The following is a 26,461-nucleotide window of genomic DNA, read 5'->3' as shown; positions in this document are numbered from 1 at the left end:
ATACCAAATCCTATTATTATGAAAGAAATCACGAATCGGGTATTTTGAACCAGAATAACAAAGCCCAAATCCACAAAACCAGCTTCACTTTCTCATTTCTCACTCACTCAGTATTTGACTAACCTAACACCTTCCTCACCAATTCAAACTCTCTCTCTCTCTGAAGATGAAGATTACTGAATCATCATCTGAGGTAAGAAATTAATAATGCATGCTTCTTTTAACTTTAATCAAACTTCATTCACTTCATTTTTTCATCATTATTACATAATTAATTTGTTTTGTATGATTTCAACTTTATAGAACAATGCTGATGCTGGAAATGATTTTACCCTTAAACCCAACAACAATGATTCAGTTCCAGTTGAGCTTCAGGATCATGCAGAAGAGCTTCAACAAACTGTTACTAAGGTTCATTTTTCATTTTTTTTACTTTTTATATAACAGCTTCACTTTACCCTTTTATGGGTTTAAATGGGTTCATATATTTTTGCATGGTTATAAATTTCTAATGTTTAAGGCCCTACAATAAAAGTGATTATGAGATAAATAACTGAGGTCTTTATTTTTTGGAAAATTTTGTTTGAAGCAGAAAGAAACTGATTTGAGTTTGGTTATAATCTTGTAGCACCTACACTTCTGGTTAAAAGCATGTCTGAACGACACTGACACATGTGATTACATTCAATTAACTCATTTTTGTAAATTATTATAGGTGTCCATGTGTCAGTGTTGTGTCTGGTGTTGGTGTTTGTGCTTCATAGATTATAATAGTGAAAATTAGTTTATTAAAATGAGATTTTGTGCATAAGATACTAAAAATAACAACTCATTTTAATAGTCATTTTAATAGATAATGGTTGATTACAAAAGCTCAAAGAAACCCAATTAAAAAATATACTAAAAATGCTTTTTTTAGTTAGAAAAGTGATTTTTATCTTGAATAATCTGTAACAATTGAGCTCTAAAGTTTTCTATTGATTGTTGTGTCTGCAAAATTGTTTGAAGGATGGTGAGATTCAAGATGGAAAAACATTGGGTCTGAGTTCAGGAAATGGAGGAGAATTAATTGAGGTAAAACAATTTGGTCTCTCTCTCATAATCAAATGTTGAATACAAACATATATGTACTCTTTACTTCTCATTTTGCTCTTTACAAACATAAATGTTGTATAGTCTTTTTTATCACTATATTGGTACCTATGAAGCACTGACACGGAGACCAGACATGACACAGACACTGTGACACCGGTAAAAATTTGAAAAATGGATTAATTGGACGTAATCACATGTTTTGATGTCGGTGTTGGACACCAACACGTATACACCAAACACGCCTACCATCAAAAGTGTCGGTGCTACAGAGAATGCCACTCCCTTGATGCTTTTCTTTTCAGCTGATTACTGAATTTTAAGAGTAAATTATCTGTGTGTCTAATTGATAATCTAGGTAAAATGTAAGACATTTCATTTTCTGGTTACATCTGAAATTATTTTTATGCTTGTAAAGAAATACTATAGTTTCCAGATATACAGAACCGGATTGTTATCCTGCTAGTGTCAATTTAATTGATGTTGTATCCCTTTTATTCTGTTAGGTCTCTTATAAGTAAGCATTATGATAAAAGACCCAAAAGTGTGTGAGTCGGTTATTAGAAGTTAGTATGCTATTTAAATAAATAGAGAAGTTAGGCAGTTTACAAAATAGTAATTATTTGGGATCGGATATTGATTTGGAGAGATCAAGCTCTTGAAAATCTTGGTGGGCAATTGCTGTCACTGTTTTTATATTTTATTTCTGTCAAGAATCAAGATTGTGCGTTTGTGTCTGTAATTTGTATTACAACTTCCTTTGTTTTGTGAATCGTTTTCCAGAGGTTGGAAATAAATTCTGTGTTTATCCCTTGATTTTCCAAATCATAGATGCCAGTTTCTGTCTCATTCATGACTATTATTGGTACGCGAGGAATACAGTGTTTTTAGAGTGTGTGCTAGCTGAGAAATCACTATTTTCACATATTTTTTTGGAACGAGTAAAAAGGTAAATGTTAGTATTGTTAGTAGGGATCAAATGCTCAATCACCTTATCACTCCACTTCCTAACTCCCCTGTCCCAACCACGAAGCCACCCTTATGTCCCCTGATTCTCAGAGATGATTCACTTCTGAATTCTGTTTTTTAATGGAATTTTAATGTAGGTAACCAATGAATCTGCGGTTTCTGATGCTAAATGGGTTTGCAAAAGTCCAGATGGTGGATTATCTTCAGGGTGGAACAATAAACCATGTTCTTACCCTTATTCTCTTGTGGGGGATGAGGAAGCAATTATGGCAGTTTTGCACCTACAGCACAACGCAATAGAAGCTTGCCAAAAGTTCTTAGCTCCCGATGTTGGTTCTGACAGCGATGATGATGTTATTGAAGATGAAGATGAAGAGGAGGATGAGGATGAAAGTGAAGATGAGTTGGTAGAAAATTATGATGAAGAATCTAAAGAGTATAGATTCTTTGAGAAAGTGTTCGCTGAAGATGCTGGCTTGAGGAAATATTACGAGAACAATAGTAAAGAAGGAGATTTTTATTGTTTGGTTTGTGGTGGTGTTAAGAAGAAAATGTGGAAGAGGTTTAAGGATTGTGTTGCACTGATTCAGCATTCCACTACTGTACTAAGGACGAAAAGGATGCGAGCTCACAGGGCTTATGCACAAGTCGTCTGTAAAGTTGTTGGTTGGGACATTAATCAGTTACCAGCTATTGTGTTGAAGGATTTGAATTCCTCCTCAACAGCTTCGAGGGAGCTTTTGGTGAACAATCATAATTAATATATCTATAATATATATTTCAAGTTTATAAATACCTCATTTTTGCTTATTAGATTGTATTGATTTTTGCAGGTTGAACCCGGAAAACCTGCTGCTGTGAGTGATGTTGATGACCGAAATGTAAGTATCATAAGTGAGATACTGTAAAAGGGCTTCATCACACTATTACTGAGGTTCATTTATTTTAATTATTTTTTGTGTATGAAGTTCTATGCACCCTTTTGAGGGGAAAAAACTAATTTGGCATGGTTTGAAAATTTTAATGTTAAAAGTTTTCTATTGATTGTTGTGCATGCAGAATTCTTTGAAGGAAGGTGAGATTCCAGCTGAAAAAGCATTGGATTTGAGTTCAGAAAATGGAGGAAAGTTAGTTGAGGTAAAACAATTTATGGTCTATCTAAAATTATAAACGCTGAATACAATCATATATGTACTCTTAATCTCTTATTATTTTCTCTGGTTTCCTTGTCAATTTAAATTTTTATTATATGTGCATGTTTCTTGGTTGGATAATATAGTCATTGTGATAATGCTACCGCCTTGATGCTTTTCTTGTCAGCTGATTACTGTATTTATAGACTGAATTATCTGTATTGTATGGTAGTCTAGTCTAGGTAAAATGTAAGATCCTTCATTTTCTGGTTAATTCTAAAATTATTTTTCTGCTATTAAAGAAATAGTTACGAGATGCACGGAACTCGATTGTTATCCTGCTAGTGTCAATTGAATTGAAGTGTTATCTCTTCATTCATGGCTATTATTGGCAGCTGTTATTTGTGAGCTGCACTCCAATTTTTTAGCAAATTGGAATTGCCGAGGAATAGTAGTATGTATTGTTGGTGCTTGTATGCTAGCTTAGAAGTCTCGGTTCTCATTTTTTTTTTTTTTTTTCAAACAGAAAATGTTAGTATTGTTACTTTGTTAGTAACTTAGTGTTATGTCAGGAATGGGGAACTGGGGATCAAACCCTCGACCACCTTATCACTTCACTCTTTAACTCTCCGTCCTAACCACAATGTCACCCTTATATCCCATGATTCTCTTTGATGTTTTACTTCTGATTACTAATGAAATATCAATGTAGGTAACTCATGAATCTGTGGTTTCTGATGCTGAATGGGTTTGCAAAAGTCCTGATGGTGGATTATCTTCAACAACTTCAGGATGGCCGGCCTTCAACACCAAACCATGTTCTTACCCTTATTCTCTTGTGGGGAACGAGGAAGCGATTATGTCAGTTTTGCATTTGCAGCACAATGCAATAGATGCTTGCCAAAAGTTCTTAGCTCCCGAAGTTGGTTCTGACAGTGATGAGGATGTTATTGAAGATGAAGATGAGGATGAGGATGAAGGTGAAGATGAGTTTGGAGAAAATTGTGATGAAGAATCTGAACAGTATAAGTTCTTTGAGAAAGTGTTTGCTGAAGATGTTGGCTTGAGGGAATACTACGAGAACAATAGTAAAAAAGGAGATTTTTATTGTTTGGTTTGTGGTGGTGTTAAGAAGAAAATGTGGAAGAGGTTTAAGGATTGTGTTGCACTGATTCAGCATTCAACTGCTGTACTAAGGACAAAAAGGAAGCGAGCTCACAGGGCTTATGCACAAGTCGTCTGTAAAATTGTTGGTTGGGACATTAAACAGTTACCAACTATTGTGTTGAAGGATTTGGATTCCTCAGCAGCTTCAAGGAAGCTTTTGGTGAATAATCATAATTGATATATCTATAATTTCTATTTCAAGATTATAAATACCTTATTATTGCTAATTATGTTGCGTTGATTTTCACAGGCTGAACCCGAGAAACCTGCGGCTGTGAATGATGTTGATGATCGAAATGTAAGTATCATAAGTGCGATAATTGTATGTCAGATGTAATTTGGTTTTCGATTATAGTTACTTAAAATATATACTGCTGTGTTTTTGCAGGGTGAACTTGCTAATCCTGTTGATGACAATTAGGATGTTCTTAATGAAAGTGAAGCCAAAATGAATGGATTAAATATGGTTTGTAGGGAGACCCATGCTGTTCTTCACAATATTGGGGAGGAGCTTGTTTGCAGTCTTAGGAAAATTTCCCTTGCACTAACTACTAAGAGATAATTTTGTAAATAGTTGCATCCCAAACTCCATGAATCTCAAAATACGATGCTTAAAATTGCAAGTGGTTATTCTCATTTCCCCATGTTCCTTTTTACTACTCCCTCCGGTCCTTATTATAAGAAAAAGTTGACTTTTTAAGTTCATAGAATAATTAATGCATCTTATTGTAAATATGGACTAGATACATCACTTACACAATGAACCAAAAAAGTCAATTGTTTCTTATAATAAGGGCCGGAGGGAGTATTATTTTGTGTCTGGTATAAGAATAACTATGAAAGTGATACTTAACCGTTGGGAATGCGACACGGTGAGATTACTAACTATGGTTACGGTAAAAAAATACTTAACAATGTTTTACTATGAAAAATTTCTATAGAGTTTGTGTTATTTTGACATCAAACTTTGATATCAAATTAAATGTAGAGTATTGATAAATGAGATTAATTAAAATAGACTGTCATTGTAAGACAACTTTACACTATCAATCAATTAGACACATCATTTAGAGAGAGAGAGAGGGAGAGAGAGGGGGAGAGGGAGAGGGAGAGGGAGTTTTCATTTTTAATGAGAAAACAATTGAATTTTCACATGGGAAACGGTTGTATTTATATTTAGTAAATGAATCATTATGTAGTACAGATTCCACTAAGTAAAACAGTTGGGGTGTAATAGCAAATCCTATCATGAAAGAACTCCGGAATCACAATTCACAAAGCCCAAATCCACAAAACCAGCTTCAGATTCTCATTTCTTACTCACTCACTGTCTGCGGAGTTAGATTTTGACTTTGCATTCAACAATAGTAATTTTATAAGATATAATTTTCAAATTGTAGATTGAGCTCGCTACCACAAGAACGGAAGAAGGACATTAGTGAATAATTTGCTTATAGATTTTCATTAAAAATTCATCAATGATATTTTCATTGTTATTCACAGTTTGTCTGCCTTTACAATAAATTCCAAACTTAAATTATTTTTTTTAACATTTTGCACTCATTGAAATTCATTCACCCCCAAATCAATAGATAACATGAACAAATTGATTTTTTTTTTATAAATAACATAGTAACATATTTTATTTTTTTTTGATAAAATAATTAATATTTGTGTATATGTTTACACTCATATCGTCATTGGGTGATCCGTTCGGGAATCACTTCGAGAGAGTATATGTTCCAATTAAAACGGCATTTTGGATGTTTTTACCTGGTGTTCTTTGGTTAATATGCCTGCTGATTACATTTTTCACCAGTCGTTTTTCCATTTGGCACATGACCGGCTCGAAGCGGTTTCTCCTAATGGCACTTTCTTTTGGGCTGGCATATGGTGTTACATTGTGCTTTCATAAGGCATACTCTTTCACTGTGCTGGTAGGACACCAAGCACAACATCACCGACACCTAAATGGTGCTATTTTTTTAGCTGCATATGCCTTTGTAGGTTTGGTCCCCTCGAGCCTATTGATCTATGCAGTTTTGAGGACAAACGGCGAGGCAATTTCTGAAAGTGGTCCACCAAAATCTGAAGAAGAAAGGAGGCTGGGTGGTGGCCAGGATAGACACCTTGGACCTAGTGGTGAGTATGGTAGAGACAGTGGTGTAGCTTTAAATGTTTGATGACTACGTTGTTTCAAGTTGACCTCTTGTTGTGTTTGGGAAGTTGATACGAGTACCAGCAACTCCTATCAACAATGTTTTCACTAAGCTTCGAAGACATAGGCAACGTGAGGCTATCTACAATTTAGAAATTGTTACATTTTGTTTGGTGCGCTCTCCTAAATAGAGAACAAAACAATTTTGGCCAATTCACATAAAACAAATGTCGGCTTCATGACAAATGGAACATGGACTCGTTTTTTCAATAAATTCGTCGCTCTTGGGTAAATTGTTATTGGATAACCTCTGTAGAAAAAAGGTTTATTCCACAATTGTAGGTTGAGATCACCACCACAAAGAGCAGAAGGGAGGAGGACATTAGTTTGCTTAGAGATTTTCATTAAAAATTCATCAATAATATCTTCAATGCTATTTACCGCCTCTACGACAAATTCCAAACTTCTAATGTTTTTTAGTATTTTGCACTCATTGAAATTCCATCACCTAAAGCAATAGATATGGTCATGAACAAATTGAATCTTTTATAAGCATAATAGTAATATATTTTATGTTTTTGATAAAATAATTAATATCTATATATGTGGAGGGCTATCAGTCTCAATATTTTATTTGTAATTGTGGCATCTTTTAACAATTATGCTGCTTTAATGACAAACAAGCTTTTGAGTTTTAACCATTTTAAGCATATTTATATAAAAATAAAATAAAAAATAGAAGCATAGACTATACCAGTTCACCAAACAAGTTAGGTTGGATTATATTTTAATGTTTGTTGGAATAGCTCAGTTGGTTAGAGCGTGTGGCTGTTAACCACAAGGTCGGAGGTTCAACCCCTCCTTCAAGCGATTTTTAATCAATTTCTTTCTTTTTTTTGAAAAAAAATATAGATTCGGAGGTTCAACCCCTCCTTCAAGCGATTTTTAATCAATTTCTTTCTTTTTTTTGAAAAAAATATAGATTATGTGCTAATCTACTCTCACATCTAGCATTTATATATCATATATATTTACAAATCATTTTCATAAAAATACTTATTATTACATAAAAAAAAAAACTAATACTTTTTTTTTGGTCAAGTAGCCTAGCCGCTAGAGTAGCCTAATCAATTTCTTTCTTTTTTTTGAAAAAAATATAGATTCGGAGGTTCAACCCCTCCTTCAAGCGATTTTTAATCAATTTCTTTCTTTTTTTTTGAAAAAAATATAGATTATGTGCTAATCTACTCTCACATCTAGCATTTATATATCATATATATTTACAAATCATTTTCATAAAAATACTTATTATTACATAAAAAAAAACTAATACTTTTTTTTTGGTCAAGTAGCCTAGCCGCTAGAGTAGCCTAGCGGCTAGAGAAATTCACCTTCTTACTATTATTACATAAAAAAAAAACTAATACTTTTTTTTTGGTCAAGTAGCCTAGCGGCTAGAGAAAAAAACTAATACTTTTTTTTTTGGTCAAGTAGCCTAGCGGCTAGAGACCTAGCGGCTAGAGAAATTCACCTTAAAGGTGAATAAGTGGGGTGTCCGGGGTTCGAACCCCGTCCCCTGCATACAAAATGCATTATCCCTTACCAAATGAGCTAAGCTTATAGGGACAAAAAAACTAATACTTATGGTAACATTAAAGAAAAAACTTATGTAACATTCTCTCCACGAAATACTCTAATTAATATAACATTTGGGTTTTAAGTTATTTTATAGTTAAGGATCACGGAATAAATGTGTGGTCATGAACTTGTTATTTTCTAGCGTAATTATAAGTATGATATTCATGTTCATAAGAAAAATAAGTATGCTATCCAAGGCCAAGCATCATTATATGACTTGTGAAGCTCATGTAATGGAACGCAGGAATACACACTCATATTTATGTTGTGATAAAGTATAAAGTAACAATCCTTATAAAAAAAAAACAGTATAAAGTAATAAATTTTAAAATAGTAACTCAATTTTTTTTTTATCAACTAGTCTAGTGATTATAAATTTTACCTAATAAATGAATACGTGTGGTGTTTATAGTTCAAACTTCAACTCTTGCATTCATTATGCAATGTCTCCACCAGCTGAATTTAACTTACGAAAAATATAATAACTCAATTTAATAAAGCTAATAAAACAACTCTTTGCGGATAATGATTGAATAAGTGAATTACTAGTTGGGAAGTTACACTTTTTTTCTTGCTTTCTACTTGAAGAATTAGTTGGTCAAATCTTCTTTTCATGTTCTTTTTTCTCGTATAATAACATTTGACGTTCGAGTTAAGATACACATCAGATTAAGGCAATCATGTCAGACTATGTAATGGCATCTATTTGAGAAAAACCTAAGTTTTACATTGAATAGATAAGACTTTGGATAAAAGATCTACTTCTCACCAATAATTTATATACACGCATCTAGCCAAATAGCGTTGGACATGAGAGTGTATTGGAAAAAACTCAAGTCCTACATTGGATAGATAGACTTTTGATAAACATATATAAAGATGAGATACTTGTCTCACCTTATAAATCGACTTTGTAAGAATGTGTTCTGCCCAATTTCAGCAACTCAAATGAAGTTCAATTTTATAATATTTATTTTCCCTTGTAGAACTTATTTTTCATAATATTCAATCAACTATTTCATTTCTTAGACTCTGTTTGGATTGATGGAGCATAACAAAACAGAGCGGAATGGAACTAAACGGAGCGAAATGGAATACAAATTTCATTCCATTGTTTAGGTATTTTATCAAATATTTTCATTCCATTATTTAAAACATGAATGGAACAGAATAAATTATAACTTTAAATTCTATTTTTACCCTTATTCAAAAAACACTATTGTCTCGGTTAAAATGTATCATTAAGAGGTCAATTTTTTGTCCTTGTGCATTATATGTAGACTTGCAAGCTATTGAAATAGTTGCAACGATAATAATGGGTTTTCCCTTCAAAACAAGGAGTGTTTTATATAAGTTTAGGTTATATTTTTAGTTTTGCTTTTCGACTTTCTAAAATTTTTGTTGCTCAATTATAATTTATTGCATTGACCGTACATGAAACAAATGTTTATCACCGATCAAAATTGCTTAAAAGGTTGCCCTTCATTGTCAGTTAATTAAAAGTGTGAATAAAGTCATATAATAATATTATAAATAATAATTCTTATTATTGTAATAACCATAGACGAGACAAATGTTGTGAATAAAATGAAAAGCTTTTATTTGAAAATCAAAGAAGAGACATACATAATATAATAGTGATTGTAATTTTTTTTTCTTTGAAGGAATACTCATTGTAATATTTAGCGGTCAACAACTATATATTTCTTGTCAAAAAAAAAACTATATATTCATAAAATATTTCAAAAAAAAAAAAACTATATATTCATAAAAAATTTCTTCCTTAAACAAACAAAGTACCATACTGTTTTTTTTAGGGAAAACAAAGTACCATAATTTGTAATGAAATATTTTCTAAGATGCATAAATTCCTCACTGATGCATAAAATCAGATATTTTCTAAAACCTAACCTAGTTACATACAAAAAAAAAGTGATTGAAATATTTAGTATATACAACGAATTTGTTGATAAACGGTGTTTCACAAAAGTGCAAAGAGTAAACTTCACTTCAATAATTTCATCTATACTCTAAAAGTATTTTATAACAAGTTTCACAAAAGTGCAAAAGAGTAAATTTCATTTCAATAATTTCATCTATACTCTAAAAGTATTTTATAACAAATTTCTAAATAATATAATTTTATTCTATATTACTGTACCTTAATATATTCAACAACATCAAACGACATACACATGTATTCTAGTGGTTATAGTGAAAACGACATCATTTTTACCTCATAGTAAGTCACAACAACCCAATGTCCCATTCTCTTTATCTCGAGATAGCATTCCGGAGTCATGGAAATCATATTGTACTTCATAGCATTTTCGATGATGAATTATGAAATAAATTGAAAGTATGACTTGATTATTATAATATATTCATCTAACCCTTGGGAAAATTTTCTATATGAATGTTCTCCTTAACATATCAAAATTCCTCTTTCATGTGCATAAAAATTTTACACTGCCATGATCTCAAACAATTATTACAGAGCCTCCCATTTCTCTGATTGATTCAAATCTTTCACTTTGAGTTGAATTCATCTTGAATAAACTAATGAAAGTACCAAAACTGGACAGCACAATACCACAGTTTTCCGGTGTATGTATGGCATCATTAATACCCTTTGTTTCCACGAATCCTAGCTCTCATGTCAATCTGAAAAAGAGTGAAAAAATAACATTAGCTGTTTAATATCAATATCATACTGAACTAAAGCTTACACATTATAACTAACATAAATTCATTCAATTTTTTCACCAAATATACACATGTTTACAACTGATTCTCTTTGCCCTACTAACAATACTATTTGAAGTCTCGAGTAAGTAGTTCGGTTGATGAACTAAAGGACATTGAAAGAGTATTAAAGCAGACAGTATAGGGATCGAACCCTGACTACTAATAACCACTATCATGCCAATATTTGAACATGTGAATGGTGAAACACTGAAATGGTGTATCAGTGTATGTACAAATCTATTTCAGTTAATATGATATATTGTAAACTCTATAATACAGGGCATTAAAGACCTTAATAAAACAAGATGGACTTTTTTTAAAACATCCACTATTAATATTGTTAGTAATTATTAGTAAAAACAAGATGAACTAAAGTTGCATATCAGCAACACTAGTACTAACAGATACATCCTTCTTATTGTTAACCTAGTTTAATTCAACCCTGAATCACAACAACACCTAGTTGGTTGTTAGTTAGTTTGCTAACCGAGTAAAATCATTATCAGTGCGATAACAAGCTTACTTACCGATTTAAAATCTTCAGGTAAGATCATAAAGGACGTGTTTTAAACACTTCAAGATCTTCCATGCAGTCAAGGAAAAGATTTTCAATAACTTACAATATCTATCAAATTTTTTTTTTAAACAATAGGTTCTTGTATCAATTGAAATTAGCTTAGTATCTCAAATTTTTAGAAGCTCTCTTGTTTAACTTCTTCATAAACACCTAAAGACTTTCGGAACCAATAAGCTAAAACCTAATCCAAACTAGGCCAATATCACATAGACAGATATTAGAACCATGGCCATCAAACCATTTCCACATTTATTTAGTCACATTGCTAAAAACATTTTTTTAATGGAGCATAATGTTGAATAGAAGAATCAGTTAAGAGAAAAAAACTATCAAGTATCAACCTTCTGACCCTAAATTGATACCATTGTCTCCTTGTACTTTGAAACCTAAAGCTAGAAGCAACTTCAAACAAATCATAAACAATTACTCCACTATCTCATTTCCCAAAGTTCAATGCTATTTCTTCTTCATTAACTGTTCCTTGCAGACTCAAATAACTGTTCATCCTATCACTCTGAATAATTTCCTAACAAGCTCATGGATTGGCTTTCCCATCCCAACTTTTCAATTCCACACTTGCCATATATCAGTTACCAACATCTCTTTAAGCATTATTTTTTTTATACTAACCTTGGCGCAACTGGTAAAGTTGTTGTCATGTGACTGAAAGGTCACGGGTTCAAGTCCTGGAAACAGCCTCTTGTGTAAAAAACAGGGTAAGACTGCGTACAATACACCAATAATGGTGGGACCCCTTCCCGGACCCTGCGTATGCGGGAGCTTTAGTGCACCGGGTTGCCCTTTATAGTTTACAAATAACCAGAGTATTTGGCTGAACTCTATCAAGTATCAACCTTTTGACCTTAAATTGATACCATTGTCTCCTTGTACTTTGAAACCTAAAGCTAGAAGCAACTTCAAACAAATCATAAACAATTACTCCACTATCTCATTTCCCAAAGTTCAATGCTATTTCTTCTTCATTAACTGTTCCTTGCAGACTCAAATAACTGTTCATCCTATCACTCTGAATAATTTCCTAACAAGCTCATGGATTGGCTTTCCCATCCCAACTTTTCAATTCCACACTTGCCATATATCAGTTACCAACATCTCTTCAAGCATTATTTTTTTTATACTAACCTTGGCGCAACTGGTAAAGTTGTTGTCATGTGACTGAAAGGTCACGGGTTCAAGTCCTGGAAACAGCCTCTTGTGTAAAAAACAGGGTAAGACTGCGTACAATACACCAATAATGGTGGGACCCCTTCCCGGACCCTGCGTATGCGGGAGCTTTAGTGCACCGGGTTGCCCTTTATAGTTTACAAATAACCAGAGTATTTGGCTGAACTCCATCACATTGCAAAGATGCATTTCCTCAGCCCGAGAAAAAGGAAAAAGAACTATATAAAATATGATAATAGCACCCAAAAGAGGGCCAATCATTTATTCAATCTAAACTTGTCTTCTTCGACTAGTAACGTGCATGCCTTATACTAAATGCTAGCAGTAGAACAACTATATAGAAAATGAATATCCCAAATAGAAAATATTGGCAACCTTGCATTATAAATTATACCTCACATACAAGATATGTTAAGACTGGTAATAGAGTGAAATTTGGAAAAACTAAACTTTCTTCATTTCTTTCAATTATGTAGACAAGTATATACAATAGTCGATTAGCTTCAACAAACAGAACTAAAAACTAACTAACCAACTCAAAATAACAAACAAGCTAACTAACCCACTTAGGGGGTTAAAAAGTAACTAAGCTAATTGAAATACAACAACTAACCTATCCTCCCTTAAACTGAATTGCTTTTTTCAATCAGTTTTATTACACATCCTGAAGATACCTAGTTAGTTTCTAAGAATAGAGGAGGACTCAAACTTTAAAGGCTTAGTCATGATGTTTAACTGTGCTCCTGTGAGCTGCAGCGAACCAGTTCAATGATTCTTTCTTTACCGAAATTGCAAAGGAAATAGAAGAATCTCACATCTATATGTTATCTCCTGCCGTGCATGACTGGGTTACTGGACAATGGTGGTGGATTCCTTTGTTCGTATCCAATGAACAATGGTGGTGGAATTGTTATCATGGAAAAATAGTGGTGGATTCCTTTATTCGTATCCAAGATTCTTCTAATCCAAACCCCTTGACAAGCACAAGATGCTGTAACTATGAATTTAGCCTTTGTGATTGATAAAGTTACCACTGGACACTGGCTGCTTCTTTGAAGACCATGAAATGGATCATGACCCAAGCATAAAGACATATCCCCATGTCTTCTTTCTATCATCCACACCCACAGTAATCACTATCCAAGTATGCTATAAAACTCATCCCTTTACTCCTTTTTTATAGAACTCCAAGGTTTCTCTTACATCATCTCTTGATAATTTGTCTTGGGACTATAGCACGCTCACCATGTTAATCTTTTCCAAACCAAATCATAGAACTCCAAGGTTTCTCTTACATACTTTCTAACCATAATCATTGCAATTCTACTTTTCCTTTTTGCTACTTCATTCTACTATGAACTTTCCTTTTTGCTACTTCATTCTACTATGAACTATATATGTGGTGGTGAGGTGTCTTTTAAGACCATTAGTTCTGCAAAGTTCATCAAATTCTGAGAAAGTGAACTCTCCACCCGTCTGTTCTTAGGAAGCATACGGAATTTCCAGACTCCTTTTAATCACAATCTTGAACTTCTTAAAAATATCAAAGGCAGAAGATTTTTCTGGCATGAAGGAAACCCATGTTTCTCTACTAAAGTCATCAGAAAAGGTGATGAAATACCTCCTATTTTCTATTTGATTCAGGTTTGATGGGTCCGCAAATGTCAGAATGAACAAGATCAAGTCTTTGAGAAACTCTCCAAGAACTCTTCTTTGGAATAGCTTCACTGTGCTGCTTTCCAACCACCCAACCAGTGCAAATAACAGGGTAATCCTTGAGCACCGATAATCCTCAGACCATCTCTTTATGTGCTTAAGTTCTCAAGCATTTGATGCTGAAATGGCCATATCTGTCGTGTCACAATTGAGTGCTGTCCACACCCATTATTTACAAACGGGTAAAAACCATTTTGGCACCTGTGAATGTGTGAGGTGATGTCACTATAGTCCCTAAATGTATCTATATTACAAATAAGTCTCCAAGTGTCTCATTTATTAGTAAATTTTATGGACTAAATTGACCAAAGAAAAACATATTTGAGCATTAAACTAACTAAAGACACAGCCGAGGACAAAATAACTAACAAAAGGCACATTTGGGTATGTTTTGTAATTTTGATACTATATAGTAGTGATAGTGTCTCACACATTCAGTGACCAAAATGGTTGTTTACTCATTTGCCAACAGAAAGGGAGAATCACAGGTGCAATAATGGCACAAAATCTATTAGCAGACATATTGCTAGACATAAGAAGGCCTCTTTCGGAATGATAGATAAACCTTACACATATCTTGCTGAAACACAACACTCAGTCCCTCCTGCTGAAGCTGACCAACATTAAAGAGATTATTTTGCAACTCGGGGATGTAAGTAAAACACATTAGTAACAGTAATTGTCTCCATGATTCTTCTATCTATAGCTTGGAATATCTGGATTTTCACCTTCAAATCTTTAAACTTGCTCTCTTCGACAAATCCTGACCGGTTCTAAAGTTGCTACGGCTGAAAGAGACGGAATCCTAGTTTCTACCATGTTCAAATACTCCTTTAATAGGAGGTGATTCTCCATATGCATTGCCTACTGGTCTAGTGACCATCGAACCGTGGAATTGCAGGTTAAACGAAATTGTTCCCATCGGCCATAAATTTTTATAGTTTCTCGCTTTCTTCTCTAACTCTCACAGAACAAACTACAGTTTCTGTATCGGACCCCATGTGAAGGCTCATATAGCAGCTGTTAGGAAGACTGGTAGGGTGATGTTTGGAAAAACTAAAATTTTCGTATTGAACAGTGGTGCCGATGCCGGATGGCGGACAATGGATGAGAGCTAAAAGCCCACATGTGGCGGCGCCATATCTGAGTATGGTGCCGTGACTCTGTGATTATTTATAAAACTGGTCAGTAGATAATTAATTTGTTGATTGGTAGTTAGTTTGTTGTTCTCTATCAGCTCTCTATATAGAGCATCACACGTACTCGTTTACCATCTTTCCTTGATCAATATGAATCCGAAGAAATTTTCCTCTCTATCAAGCTCTCAAGCTTATTTTACTTATGACATGAATTTTGTGTTTCTTAACATCTTCAACAAACAATAAAAAACTAACTAACCTACTCAAACTAACAAACTAACTAACCCACTTAAGAGGTTAACAACCTATCTATCACCAACACTTCCGATTGAAGGCAAGCTCAGTGTCCGACACATGTCACCATCCAACACACATCTTATTACATTCAATTATATAATCTTTCAAACTATCATCAATATCAACGTGTCAGTGTCGGTATCAGTATCGTGTCCGGTGTTTAAGGTTTAGGGCTCTGTGCTTCATAATTAACACAGCTAACTAACCTAACTGAAATACAATAACTAACAAATGTAACATGATAAATCCAAGAAATAATAAAAACTTGCCTGTCCTCTTTTGCAATTGAAATAGGTTTCCCTAAGACCAACACACTCAGCTGAAATTGAAGGAGTCTTCTCTCCAGCACACTCCTTGTATGATCTATTATCAACCTATTCATAATCATAAACATAAACATCACTCAATTAACATCACAAAAATCAAAATTAAAAATTACATAAATTCACACTAATAAAAAAACGAACCTTAACACAATCAGATTCACTGAGACACTTAACTAATTCCATGGCTAATCCTTTGCAAGACTTGGACATTGTTCTTCTTCACCTTCACCTCTCTTAAACGTGAAAATCAAATTTTTTGAATGTTAATGTTAAGAAAAGGTTGCACTTTGAAGGGTTTCTGGAAAAACCCAGATGGTTTTAATAAAGCAGTTTATTCAATGGCGTTTCCGACCCGGTTTTTGAACCCGGTCTAAAAATCTTTCTAATTACAAAGACAATTAAATAGTTGTTTAAACTAAAAAAAATTAATTACAATTCCCATAGTTTTTGTATTAAGTTCTTGCACCAAAAGGTTTTTAGGTAAGTCTCTAAATTTTAAATAATTTATAATTAAGCTCCAGATTGATTTAGAGAAACAAAAATTTTTGAAGATTTTTTGTTTGTTGAGAATCGGATATCATTTATGTGTAACTACATAAACTAATCTTTTAAACATGTTAGGTTTGCAATGTGTTGTAAAGGTCTCCATCAAGAGAAACAAAAATTTATAAATATCTAATTATAAGTAAAAGTTATTTAATTGTATAAAACTAGTTCTTTAATTATTTTTATTTCTAATTGATTCTTGAAGTCATAAAACATGTTCATCGTTATCCAGTTTCTGAATTTTTTTTTGTTTGTGTTATGTGAATATGTTGTTGTTGTTGATGTGGCAAATCCAAATAAAATTTTAATTGATGACAATAGTTTTAGATTCGTCACGTGAATATAACTCAGTTGATAGAGATATTACATAAACTATCATACTAAGGTTTATTTTTTCATTGAAGCAATTTAACCCAATATACAAACAGAATTCCTTTACTGTATAACACCCATGATAGTAGTGTCTCTAATCTCTATTGAAAAATTAAATGTTTTGGTGCTTTAAGTATATATTTGATGTAGCATTTTTAAATATGATGTAGCATTAAATATGATGATATGGCCAAATTTGTGTGTATTTATCAAATTCCTCAAACAATAAAATAATACATTAAAAAATAACATAATATCTTAAAATACAAAATAAAATTGTCGATGATGAAGGCATGAAATCTAATTTTGTAAGAATATACAAAGAATGTAATTTTATTGGACAAGCTTTAAGAGAACATTTATACCAAAAAATAAAATTCTACGAGAATATGAAGGTGATGATGCAAAATAAAATAAAATAAAATAAAATAAACCATGATAATTTAGCCAATAAACTAGTCAATTTCTTATCCCCCTTCAATTTCTCAAAAATTAACCTAAAACCTCGCAATCCCGCCACCAGATATAAATCTCTCCTTATTGTGTCAATTTTCAACAAAATTTGATAGAATTTTTCGAACTAGAGACCATTTGTACAATTGCACAAGAAGTTAGTACACATTTTCTTAAATCTTTGTGGTTTGATTGAAATTTTTTATGGTTTTCTGGTGCCCTTCACCATATAGAATATGAAATGTATTCATCATCGTTTCGATTTCTAAAATCATAACTTAGTTTAAAGGTGCTAATTTTTGTATAGATTTGTCATTATATCAAATAAAGGTGAGAAAAACACAAGAAATGGGGGTTTTAATTGTGATTGTCGATTTTTGTAACTCTTTAAAAACACAGATAGCAGCGGAAAGTAAAGAGATAAGGGAAAGAAACGAAACAAAAAGTTTATCCTAGTTCACCCCACAACTTAAGATTACTTCCGGTCCCTTTGCATTTCCAAATTATTTTTTTCACTATAATCAAATCTTGATTACAACAACAACAACAACACTATAGATAACCTTGTCCTAAATTTCCTTGCCTTAACTTAGAGGACTTCCTAACATTAATCCAGAGATATATAACAAGTTATTTACAAAAAGCTAGTGTTTACACAAACTCTAGGAGTAGTAAACAGATATGAAGTACAATGCACTTAAATTGTATTCCTTACAAATGCTTCTTTTGGCATTTTATAGACAAGATATATACTATAAACTAGTATGTATATAATTACAATAGTATATATGAACATGTTAGACTTTGTATGTATGTACATGAATAGGCTTCAGTGTCGTAACCTTCTTCAATCAAACTTTGTCCTTTATATAGAGATGAATTAGATGATTGTCGTTGAAAAAATCTTTATCTTTGAATGAATGTTGAGATATCTTGAAAATTTGAGGTGAGCGCTTCAGTCATTCAATTTCATCAATGATGATAATTAAGGAGTTTTATTCCCTTACCTAAGGCAAAATAAACTTTCCTTCTTTGAGATAATAGTTGTTGCATACATCAATGATGATTACTTGAGTAAAATGCTTGGTACAAAGGATCTCACCACAAAGGATTACACAACAACATTGACTTTAATCTTAGTGCAGAGTTTTGCCTTTATCTATGACACATAGCTTATCAAGGTCCAGAGCTTTCAAACACTTAGCGTAGAGTGTGAAGCATAAACTCAGAGATTTGACTTCATGTCCAGAGCTTTAACTTAGTCCAGGGCTTTGACTTCATCTCAAGAGCTTTGACTTGTTACGGGGACAATACTTCACATGTACTTTGAATTTTTTGCACACTTAAACACACATTTAGAAAATCCTAATTGTTCTTAATCATGCGTTGTATATTGCTTTGTTATCATCAAAACTTTAAGGGCTTTTTCTTTTAACCAATTTTGATCTAACATCAATTTGTTTGCCTTCAAGATATATGATAGGACCAAGATGTCCCATGTTTTGAAGAAGAGAACGAAGTCTACTACTCGTCCTCTTCTGCCCCTTCCCGTGAAGAAAAAGCCATTGTTAAGTTGTATAGTGATGTGAGATCAAGAAAAGAAGGTCTGCTACTCTTCTTAGCTTCAAAAGTAATTTGTTTAATTCCCTTTAATCCAAAACAAATCGTTAAAAGTGTTGCAACTTCTTTGATCATGTTATAACTTTTTTTTGTGCTTGGGATCATGAAAATGTTCTTGATCGTTATCCAAACATTTTCATCAATAAATTACTTAGTAAATAAATCATGAAGTGATTTATTCTTCATAGTTGATTTTTGTAATTTTATTGAATTGATATGAATACTTTTGAGTGCAATGAACTTGTTCATAATGGTATTTGCCCTAGTTCCTTTGTTAGTAAAACGACCTCAAAATCCTTTGTTGTTGCACTATTTTCTAAAATTTCTCTTGGTGTATTCATACAATGTATCATGTTCATTGAATAACTTTGAGAAGATTTAGTAGGATGACATTTTGAGTAGGTTTTGAATATCCTCATAAGATTTATGCATCATTCCTTTTAGAATTAATTATGGCAGTAAATCCTCAAATCATGTGTCGCAGAAACTCAATGTGAGTTGTCACATAAACTTAAAGCATTGTCTTGTATAGCTTGTTATGCAAGTTATTCTTTCATGAATCTGCAAATATGAACCGCATCTTCTTTGATGAACTTTAAATACTTGTTAATGACCTTGTGATAATGAGGAAGACTCCATTAATCATGAAATTTATCTTCTTGCTTGAACCTTCAATTAATTCTCTATTGATTAAAACAATAGTGTTTTAGTATCTTCATGAAGCTTGTGATACTAATGTAGATATAATGCACTTGATGAGTAGATAGAATGCACTCGTTGATGCTACTTTGATTCTTTCATTGTTGAGTAGGTATAATGCCCTTGTTGATGTAAGTTGCTTCTAGCTTGTCCACTTCTTTGATTCTTATCCTTTAAGTAAAAAATCAAGTGCAAACATTAGAAGATCACCATTCATAAAACTTAAGATTTTACTTCAAAAGGTTTGTTGTCATTAAAACATCAATTAGTGATTTTAGACTTTATCTCAACAAATCTCATCACGTGGAAAATCAGTTTATATTGATATAATGGACAAGGTTATACCTTCCAATCAAAATTCAAATGATCAAAGGTCGGAGCACGATAATGATATGTGAATGGAAGATACTCCTCGTGCTGATGACATTGTTGATGAAGATTTGAACACAGTTGATGATCAAGTTCATACTCCTCGTGAAGATGATTCCGAGACTAACGCCATGCCTAATGGTACTCCTTTGTTGGTTGTTCTTCATGTGGATGAGGAACAAAATGCGAGGTTACTGGAAGAAGAATGTGCAAATGACATTCCAACTAATACACCATGCGATGATAGCATTCCGACTCCTGCCGGGCTAGAGAATTTCCAACCTTTGGTTGGAAATGCAGATAGAGTACTCATGATGGTGAGGTTCTAGAAACACCCATTTAAGTGAAACCCTATCCAATTTTATGAAAACTGGGGTTAGATAATATTGCAGTAATTTGATAGGTTTCACAAGTTAAGGCAGCATGTGGTGAAAGTGAAAAGAGGTACCATTCACACTATTTGTGTCTCGTAATCAGAAGAAGAAAATGGTGAAAGATGCAAATTCAACCTATAACACCCGCTCTAAGGGTGCTCCTTTTTCACATTCCAAATGAATATTATTAACTTGTAGAACTTATGTATTATACGCAAAAGCTAGATTTTTTTTTTTTGATTAGTAGTGAATTGATAATAATGAAATGCATGAAAATCAATATTAGTGATTTGTCTTATAATGATAAAGTATATATTTTAAATTAAAAAGTATAATTGAAGTATGAAAATCAACTATTCTTAAAAATATTCGTTAAAAATAGGTATTCGTAAATTTTTAATTATTAAATTATATTTTAAGAATAAGTAAATGACCCTATCTCACTTATGTTAAGAACATGTTAACTTATTCCTAGAAAAATGGAATCTCTCTATTTTAATTATCTTTTTTCTATATTACCGTAACTATTTATTCTTTTATTTTACATGTTTGAATCTTTCAAATAAATGGATGAGATTATTGACAAAATAATAGTTCATGTTGCATTGGACTTTAAAATAACAAGTAAATAAGAACAATTGTTTTTCATAAAAGTGAACATTAAAAAGGAATGGAGAAATTAAATAAATAATTTTAAATATTTTATAATAAATTAAAATGTGATGTGCACCCTAATTTATTTATTTATTTATTTTTATAGCATATATCATTAATAAAAAATAGAGTTGACCAAGATTGATATATATGAAAATATATGTCATAAATTTTGTAGAGCATCAATTTATTTTCCTTTTTTAATGTTATTGTACATTGTATTTTTATTTAATAATTAGACCTTTGTATTTAATATTTCAAAAATAAATTATAATTAATTATAGACCACTTCTTTATCATGTGATTTGCACAAACATTTTGGCAAAACCCTATTTTATTTTATATAAAAACAAAAACAAAACCAAAATGAAGCTATCTCATTGCTCTCCTTAAGACAGCCGCGGCCACCATATTTTTATTGGTTTTTCGTTCCCCACAAGAATCTTTTGGATGATCGGAGAACAGATTTGAAATCATCTCATCCAAATCTGCTATATCAATTATTCACTTTTTATTTTCTCCAGTCACCAAAAAACTCATCATCGTGTTGCCAACACCACTGTGAGTATCATGTAGTATTGTCTCTCACTTCGAATATCAGTATATGAGTATATCCCCTTCTCCCTTTCTACTAGATTTGATAATTTTATAGCTAGGGTTGACATTTGTGAATTGAGATTTGTGGTTTTCTTTACCCTTCTTGCTGTTTTGTATCACCCTTTTGGGATTTTTTTTTTTTTTTTGCTTTGACTGGGTCAGACTTTATGTCCCCCTAGTCTTTTGTACTTTTTGTTTTTTATTTCAATCTACTTATGATTTTGTAGATCTATTTGCGTCACATTTGCTTAAAAAAATTGTGAATAAATTGAATATTGAATATGTTTGTTTAAAAACGTCAAATTCAACGGTACCTTTAAAATCCACACAACCAAACCTTGAGCCACGACTGCCAAGTCTTTCGGGGGTCGATTATTATTATTATTATTATGCATGTGTAGATCAAATAATTGCTCATTATAACAGAGGAAATTTTTTTTGAATTTTCTCAAGTAATGTCAGATTTGGGTCATTTATTCGATAAAACTTAGTATTATGTTGCAAAATCTTGAAATGTATATCAAGCCTAACAAGTCTTATGATCTTGGCAATGAAATACTTCCTCGTGTCCTTTTTATAAGAAATGATTTACTTTTTAGATTCATTGAACATGTGATGTATATTGTAGACCATATATATTACTTAGTCAACGAACCTAAAAATTGAATTATGTTTTATAATAAAGACTGGAGGGAGTATCATTTTAAGAACTAAAAGTTATTAGCGAGATTTGAACAGTTGAATCAAAATAAAGTTTATGATATTTAGTTTTTTTAAGTGTTTGCAAAATTTATCTCACTTCAGAAGAAGCATATACTCAATGGATGATGGTAGAGGTCCACCCAAAAGGATTAGAGGAAACCCCCAATCTCCTAATAGATTGGCAAGTTCTTCTATTTCTCCCCCTAACGAGGTTGCTATGAGGGGTAATGCAACATTGCCATCTCAAATTCATTTGCTCAATCAAGTAGGACAACTTGGTAATTCATGGAGTAGGTCAGGTCAGTCTATTATGGTGAATAACAATAATAACCATTTGATATATGGAAACAATTCGGTGCAACACATTCAGCCATTGCTTCATATAGAAGGTAACATTATTTTCTTATTTTGATGCTTTTCTCATTGATATATCTTCAAATTAATTTGATATTTTATAAGTCCATGAATCGATAACATGTAAAAAGTTTTAGGAAATACAAATATACATATTTGTGACAACATGAAAAAAAAATCTTTCTCGAAGTAAATTAATTTATGAAAAGATCTATTTGTTTAAATATCATTGGATTTGAACATCTAAGATTGCATTAATGCATACATGTTTTTTCCATGTCTGATGTGCTTAAGGTTAGAAATATTTATTTGAATATATTGTGTTGATTGAGTTAAGTTTGTTTGATTGTTTAACTATCATTCTCCAGCATCCAATACAAATGAAAGTTCATTAGAGAGTGGCAATGGGAATGTCTTAAGGTTTCATCATCAACGTCCCCTTGTTAATCAACAACACAATGTTAATCATCGTCCAACACTTCCTATGCATGGAGTTCAACCAAATCCTCCACGCGGTGATACAATCCCTCTACAACCAGGCCTTCATATTTTGGAATCTCGTGGTGTGATGTCTGAGAACACTCTCGGACATCAAAGTGTTCATCCCTTTGGATCCTCACAAGATGATGTAATATTTCCTCACTACTTCTTTTTTCTCCTAAAAGTTTTCATTAACTTATACTACATTCAGTCCTATTTATAAGAGATGTTTGAATCAACAAAAATTGATGTACCGAATACAAAATTTCGATCAGATGCATAAAATTTTATTTTATTGACCAAAATATCTCTTATAAATAGAATTGAGGAGAGTATTTATTTTGTTTTTTCAAAGGACAAAGAAAATAAAATAACTGTATTTGCGTGCTAATTAATTATTTTAGAAGAACACAAAGATTTCTTAATCAATTGAACTTCATTTGTATAGGAAGATATTTCTTTAAATGAGGAAATGGAAAATTTGCTTGATGATATTGCTTTCAACGATGAAGTGCAAAATTTACTTGATGGGATTTATTTAGATGAAGAAGAAGAAGAAAATCTGATTGATCCACATCTAGGAATGCGCTTGGAAATTGATGACATGTCCTATGAGGTTAGTATATATATTCCAAGTATATTTGTAGATGTACATGTGCAAAATATAGGACAATGAATTTTGAAGGTTACACACAAAGTTAAAAATATTTTTTTTTTGAGGGAACACAAAGTTAGAAATATTAACAGTTGAAATTGTTAATTACAGGAGTTCATCGCATTGGGTGAGAGGATCGGTACTGTAAGAATTGGTTTGTCAAAGGAAGCAATTACAACACAGTTGGAGACAAAAATTTACACACCATACCCAAATGGTATTAATTTGGAGGAGTTGCCTTCTAACGACCAAGAAAGTGATTCTTGCACAATATGTCAAGTATGTCGTTTCATTCACTATTTTCTATAATTTTGTACATATATTTCAAAGTTTTTTTTTTTTGGCAGTTCTTCATTCGATATACTTAATTTTTTTTTTGTTATTAATTGGATAGACTGAATTTGAAGCTGAGGAGAAGATTGGAATCCTTCAATGCAAGCATGAATATCATGTTGAGTGCATACAAAATTGGTTGGTAATAAAAAATGAATGTCCTATTTGTAAATCAGAAGCTTTAACTTCTTCGAAGAATGATGCATAGAAATCTATGAATTCGGTATGGATATGAAGACCTTTTTCATTATGCATAGTACTTCTTTAATAATTTGATTTTGGACACATAATTCATATTTAGCTATGATATTTGTATAATGTACTTGTTGGTATCTCACTAGAACTAGTATCTATCGACTTGAATTTATTTTGTTATGTTCGATGTATTTACTTCAAATAATTATACTAGTACTTTTTTTCATTTATTATTTTGATATCCATGGGTTAACTTGAAGCTTATCTCAATGTTCTCATTGTGTTTTACGTGATTGAATTTTATCTTCATGAAGTATTAAATGCGTGGTTCTGTTTAAGCACAAGAATTTATCATGCTATATTGTGAATTTATGATTTATATAATATTTGTTTCGTGTAGGAATATGGGAATGAATTCTCTCAATTTTCCTCCTTATGCTTTATGATCTCCATCTTTAAAACTCGGTTTTTTATAAAGTCTCCTTTTCTCTTCTTTTAAGTGAATGATGGTGATTTCAAAGAATTGTCATATGATCACATGAGAGGATCTATTCTTGTAGTATTACTAGCTTAGTGATATAGGGTGTGTTTAATTTGCAAAACAGTACAAACAAAGACAAAGGAAGTAATTAATTTTCGGGGGCAAACTTAAAAGTATGATTACGCGAGAAAAAAATAAAATTTTAAACAGGTATATCAAAATCTACAAATGAGGTCATTCTTCTCCTTCTTGACCAGTTCTCCAACACGGCAACACCAACAACCAACAAGAAACACATGGTTGAAGAGGTCGTGCATGTGGTTGAAAAGCAAGAAATGGGTATGTAGGAAGAAGAAAAGTTTGCATACAAAAACAATGAAGCTAAGACAGCTTTATTGAAGAAGAAAACACAATCCCAGAAACCGAACTCATGTCTCTGCATATTTGTTGCAGAACTGAGAAAATTTATTGAAACCCAAATTGATCGCATAACCGGTGCTTGCGGCGGTCGGGAAGTTGGAGAGAAGTGACAATTTCTAGTGAGAGAAAGGTGAATCTCACCAACCATGGTTGATGTAAGTAAGAGAACAAAAATGTCAATTTGAGAAAAAAAAATCTGGAATAAGATTGATGGAGATGCTGGACTTGTTGGATGAGTTGTGTAATTCTGATGTTGAACAATCGATCATAAGAAGGAAGTAGGAAAAAAAAACACAAAACAAGTTCACGAGTGAGTGATTGAAGTTGTCTGTAGCTTTACTCTATATTTAATTTAGTTTTGTTTTTCTGAAAAGAACTACAACGCATGTAAATATGATGTTTTCACGCGTCCGTGAAAATTCTTACCCAATACATCCGTACAAAATAGCATTTTCCTAGATAATATTGCAGTAATTTGACAGGTTTCACAACTTAAGGCAGCATGTGGTGAAAGTGAAAAGAGGTACCATTCACACTATTTGTGTCTCGTAATCAGAAGAAGAAAATGGTGAAAGATGCAAATTCAACCTATAACACCCGCTCTAAGGGTGCTCCTTTTTCACATTCCAAATGAATATTATTAACTTGTAGAACTTATGTATTATACGCAAAAGCTAGATTTTTTTTTTTTGATTAGTAGTGAATTGATAATAATGAAATGCATGAAAATCAATATTAGTGATTTGTCTTATAATGATAAAGTATATATTTTAAATTAAAAAGTATATGAAGTATGAAAATCAAGTATTCTTAAGAATAAGTAAATGACCCTATCTCACTTATGTTAAGAACATGTTAACTTATTCCTAGAAAAATGTAATCTCTCTATTTTAATTATCTTTTTTCTATATTACCGAAACTATTTATTCTTTTATTTTACACGTTTGAATCTTTCAAATAAATGGATGAAATTATTGACAAAATAATAGTTCATGTTGCACTGGACTTTAAA

The 26,461-nt window shown here is 32.2% G+C and overlaps 3 protein-coding genes and 1 non-coding gene across 7 annotated transcripts; 3 read left to right on the top strand and 1 right to left on the bottom strand.

Moving 5' to 3' along the window:
• The first annotated feature begins 101 nt into the window (after positions 1–101).
• On the top strand, positions 102–4,997 carry LOC146949545 (uncharacterized). 4 transcript variants are annotated; one of them, XM_085745533.1, is made up of 9 exons: positions 102–193; positions 304–411; positions 1,009–1,074; positions 2,199–2,804; positions 2,895–2,942; positions 3,121–3,198; positions 3,907–4,521; positions 4,612–4,659; positions 4,750–4,997. In XM_085745533.1, exons 1-9 carry the CDS (start codon positions 167–169, stop codon positions 4,780–4,782), a joined length of 1,629 nt encoding a protein of 542 aa, XP_085601659.1. In that variant the 5' UTR covers positions 102–166; the 3' UTR covers positions 4,783–4,997. The 4 variants fall into 4 exon arrangements, with proteins under 4 accessions (XP_085601659.1, XP_085601660.1, XP_085601661.1 ...); XM_085745534.1 differs by lacking the exon at positions 1,009–1,074; XM_085745535.1 differs by lacking the exon at positions 3,121–3,198.
• A 2,318-nt stretch (positions 4,998–7,315) lies between these two features.
• Positions 7,316–7,389, top strand: TRNAN-GUU (transfer RNA asparagine (anticodon GUU)). Its single transcript has one exon. It is a non-coding gene; the product is annotated as a tRNA-Asn (tRNA).
• Positions 7,390–10,506: 3,117 nt separating this feature from the next.
• Positions 10,507–16,494, bottom strand: LOC146949543 (cytochrome C oxidase assembly factor). The gene is made up of 3 exons (XM_085745532.1): positions 16,287–16,494; positions 16,089–16,193; positions 10,507–10,821 (listed from the first exon to the last, which is right to left on the bottom strand). The coding sequence occupies exons 1-3, from the start codon at positions 16,353–16,355 to the stop codon at positions 10,780–10,782; spliced, it is 216 nt and encodes a 71-aa protein (XP_085601658.1). The 5' UTR covers positions 16,356–16,494; the 3' UTR covers positions 10,507–10,779.
• A 6,155-nt stretch (positions 16,495–22,649) lies between these two features.
• Positions 22,650–24,631, top strand: LOC146949542 (uncharacterized). Its single transcript, XM_085741524.1, has 5 exons — positions 22,650–22,920; positions 23,254–23,513; positions 23,814–23,981; positions 24,132–24,299; positions 24,415–24,631. The coding sequence occupies exons 1-5, from the start codon at positions 22,650–22,652 to the stop codon at positions 24,559–24,561; spliced, it is 1,014 nt and encodes a 337-aa protein (XP_085597650.1). The 3' UTR covers positions 24,562–24,631.
• The last annotated feature ends 1,830 nt before the right edge of the window (positions 24,632–26,461 follow it).

Source organism: Medicago sativa, chromosome 2 (genome assembly GCF_051527215.1).
Source record: "Medicago sativa cultivar Bolivia chromosome 2, Bolivia_mono, whole genome shotgun sequence".
Classification (NCBI taxonomy): Eukaryota; Viridiplantae; Streptophyta; class Magnoliopsida; order Fabales; family Fabaceae; genus Medicago; species Medicago sativa.
The sequence above is the reverse complement of the archived record's forward strand: the minus strand, read 5'-3'. Positions and strand labels throughout refer to the sequence as shown.

Excerpts from the sequence above, each read along its gene's own strand:
- LOC146949545 (XM_085745533.1), top strand. The coding sequence starts at position 167 with ATGAAGATTACTGAATCATCATCTGAG. Across the intron at positions 194-303 it reads TTACTGAATCATCATCTGAG|AACAATGCTGATGCTGGAAA; the intron begins GTAAGAAATTAA and ends TCAACTTTATAG. Across the intron at positions 3,199-3,906 it reads ATGGAGGAAAGTTAGTTGAG|GTAACTCATGAATCTGTGGT; the intron begins GTAAAACAATTT and ends ATATCAATGTAG.
- LOC146949542 (XM_085741524.1), top strand. The coding sequence starts at position 22,650 with ATGGATGATGGTAGAGGTCCACCCAAAAGGATTAGAGGAAACCCCCAA. Across the intron at positions 23,514-23,813 it reads TTGGATCCTCACAAGATGAT|GAAGATATTTCTTTAAATGA; the intron begins GTAATATTTCCT and ends TCATTTGTATAG. Across the intron at positions 24,300-24,414 it reads ATTCTTGCACAATATGTCAA|ACTGAATTTGAAGCTGAGGA; the intron begins GTATGTCGTTTC and ends TTAATTGGATAG.
- LOC146949543 (XM_085745532.1), bottom strand. The coding sequence starts at position 16,355 with ATGTCCAAGTCTTGCAAAGGATTAGCCATGGAATTAGTTAAGTGTCTC. Across the intron at positions 16,194-16,286 it reads GTGAATCTGATTGTGTTAAG|GTTGATAATAGATCATACAA; the intron begins GTTCGTTTTTTT and ends GATTATGAATAG. Across the intron at positions 10,822-16,088 it reads TCAATTGCAAAAGAGGACAG|ATTGACATGAGAGCTAGGAT; the intron begins GCAAGTTTTTAT and ends ACTCTTTTTCAG.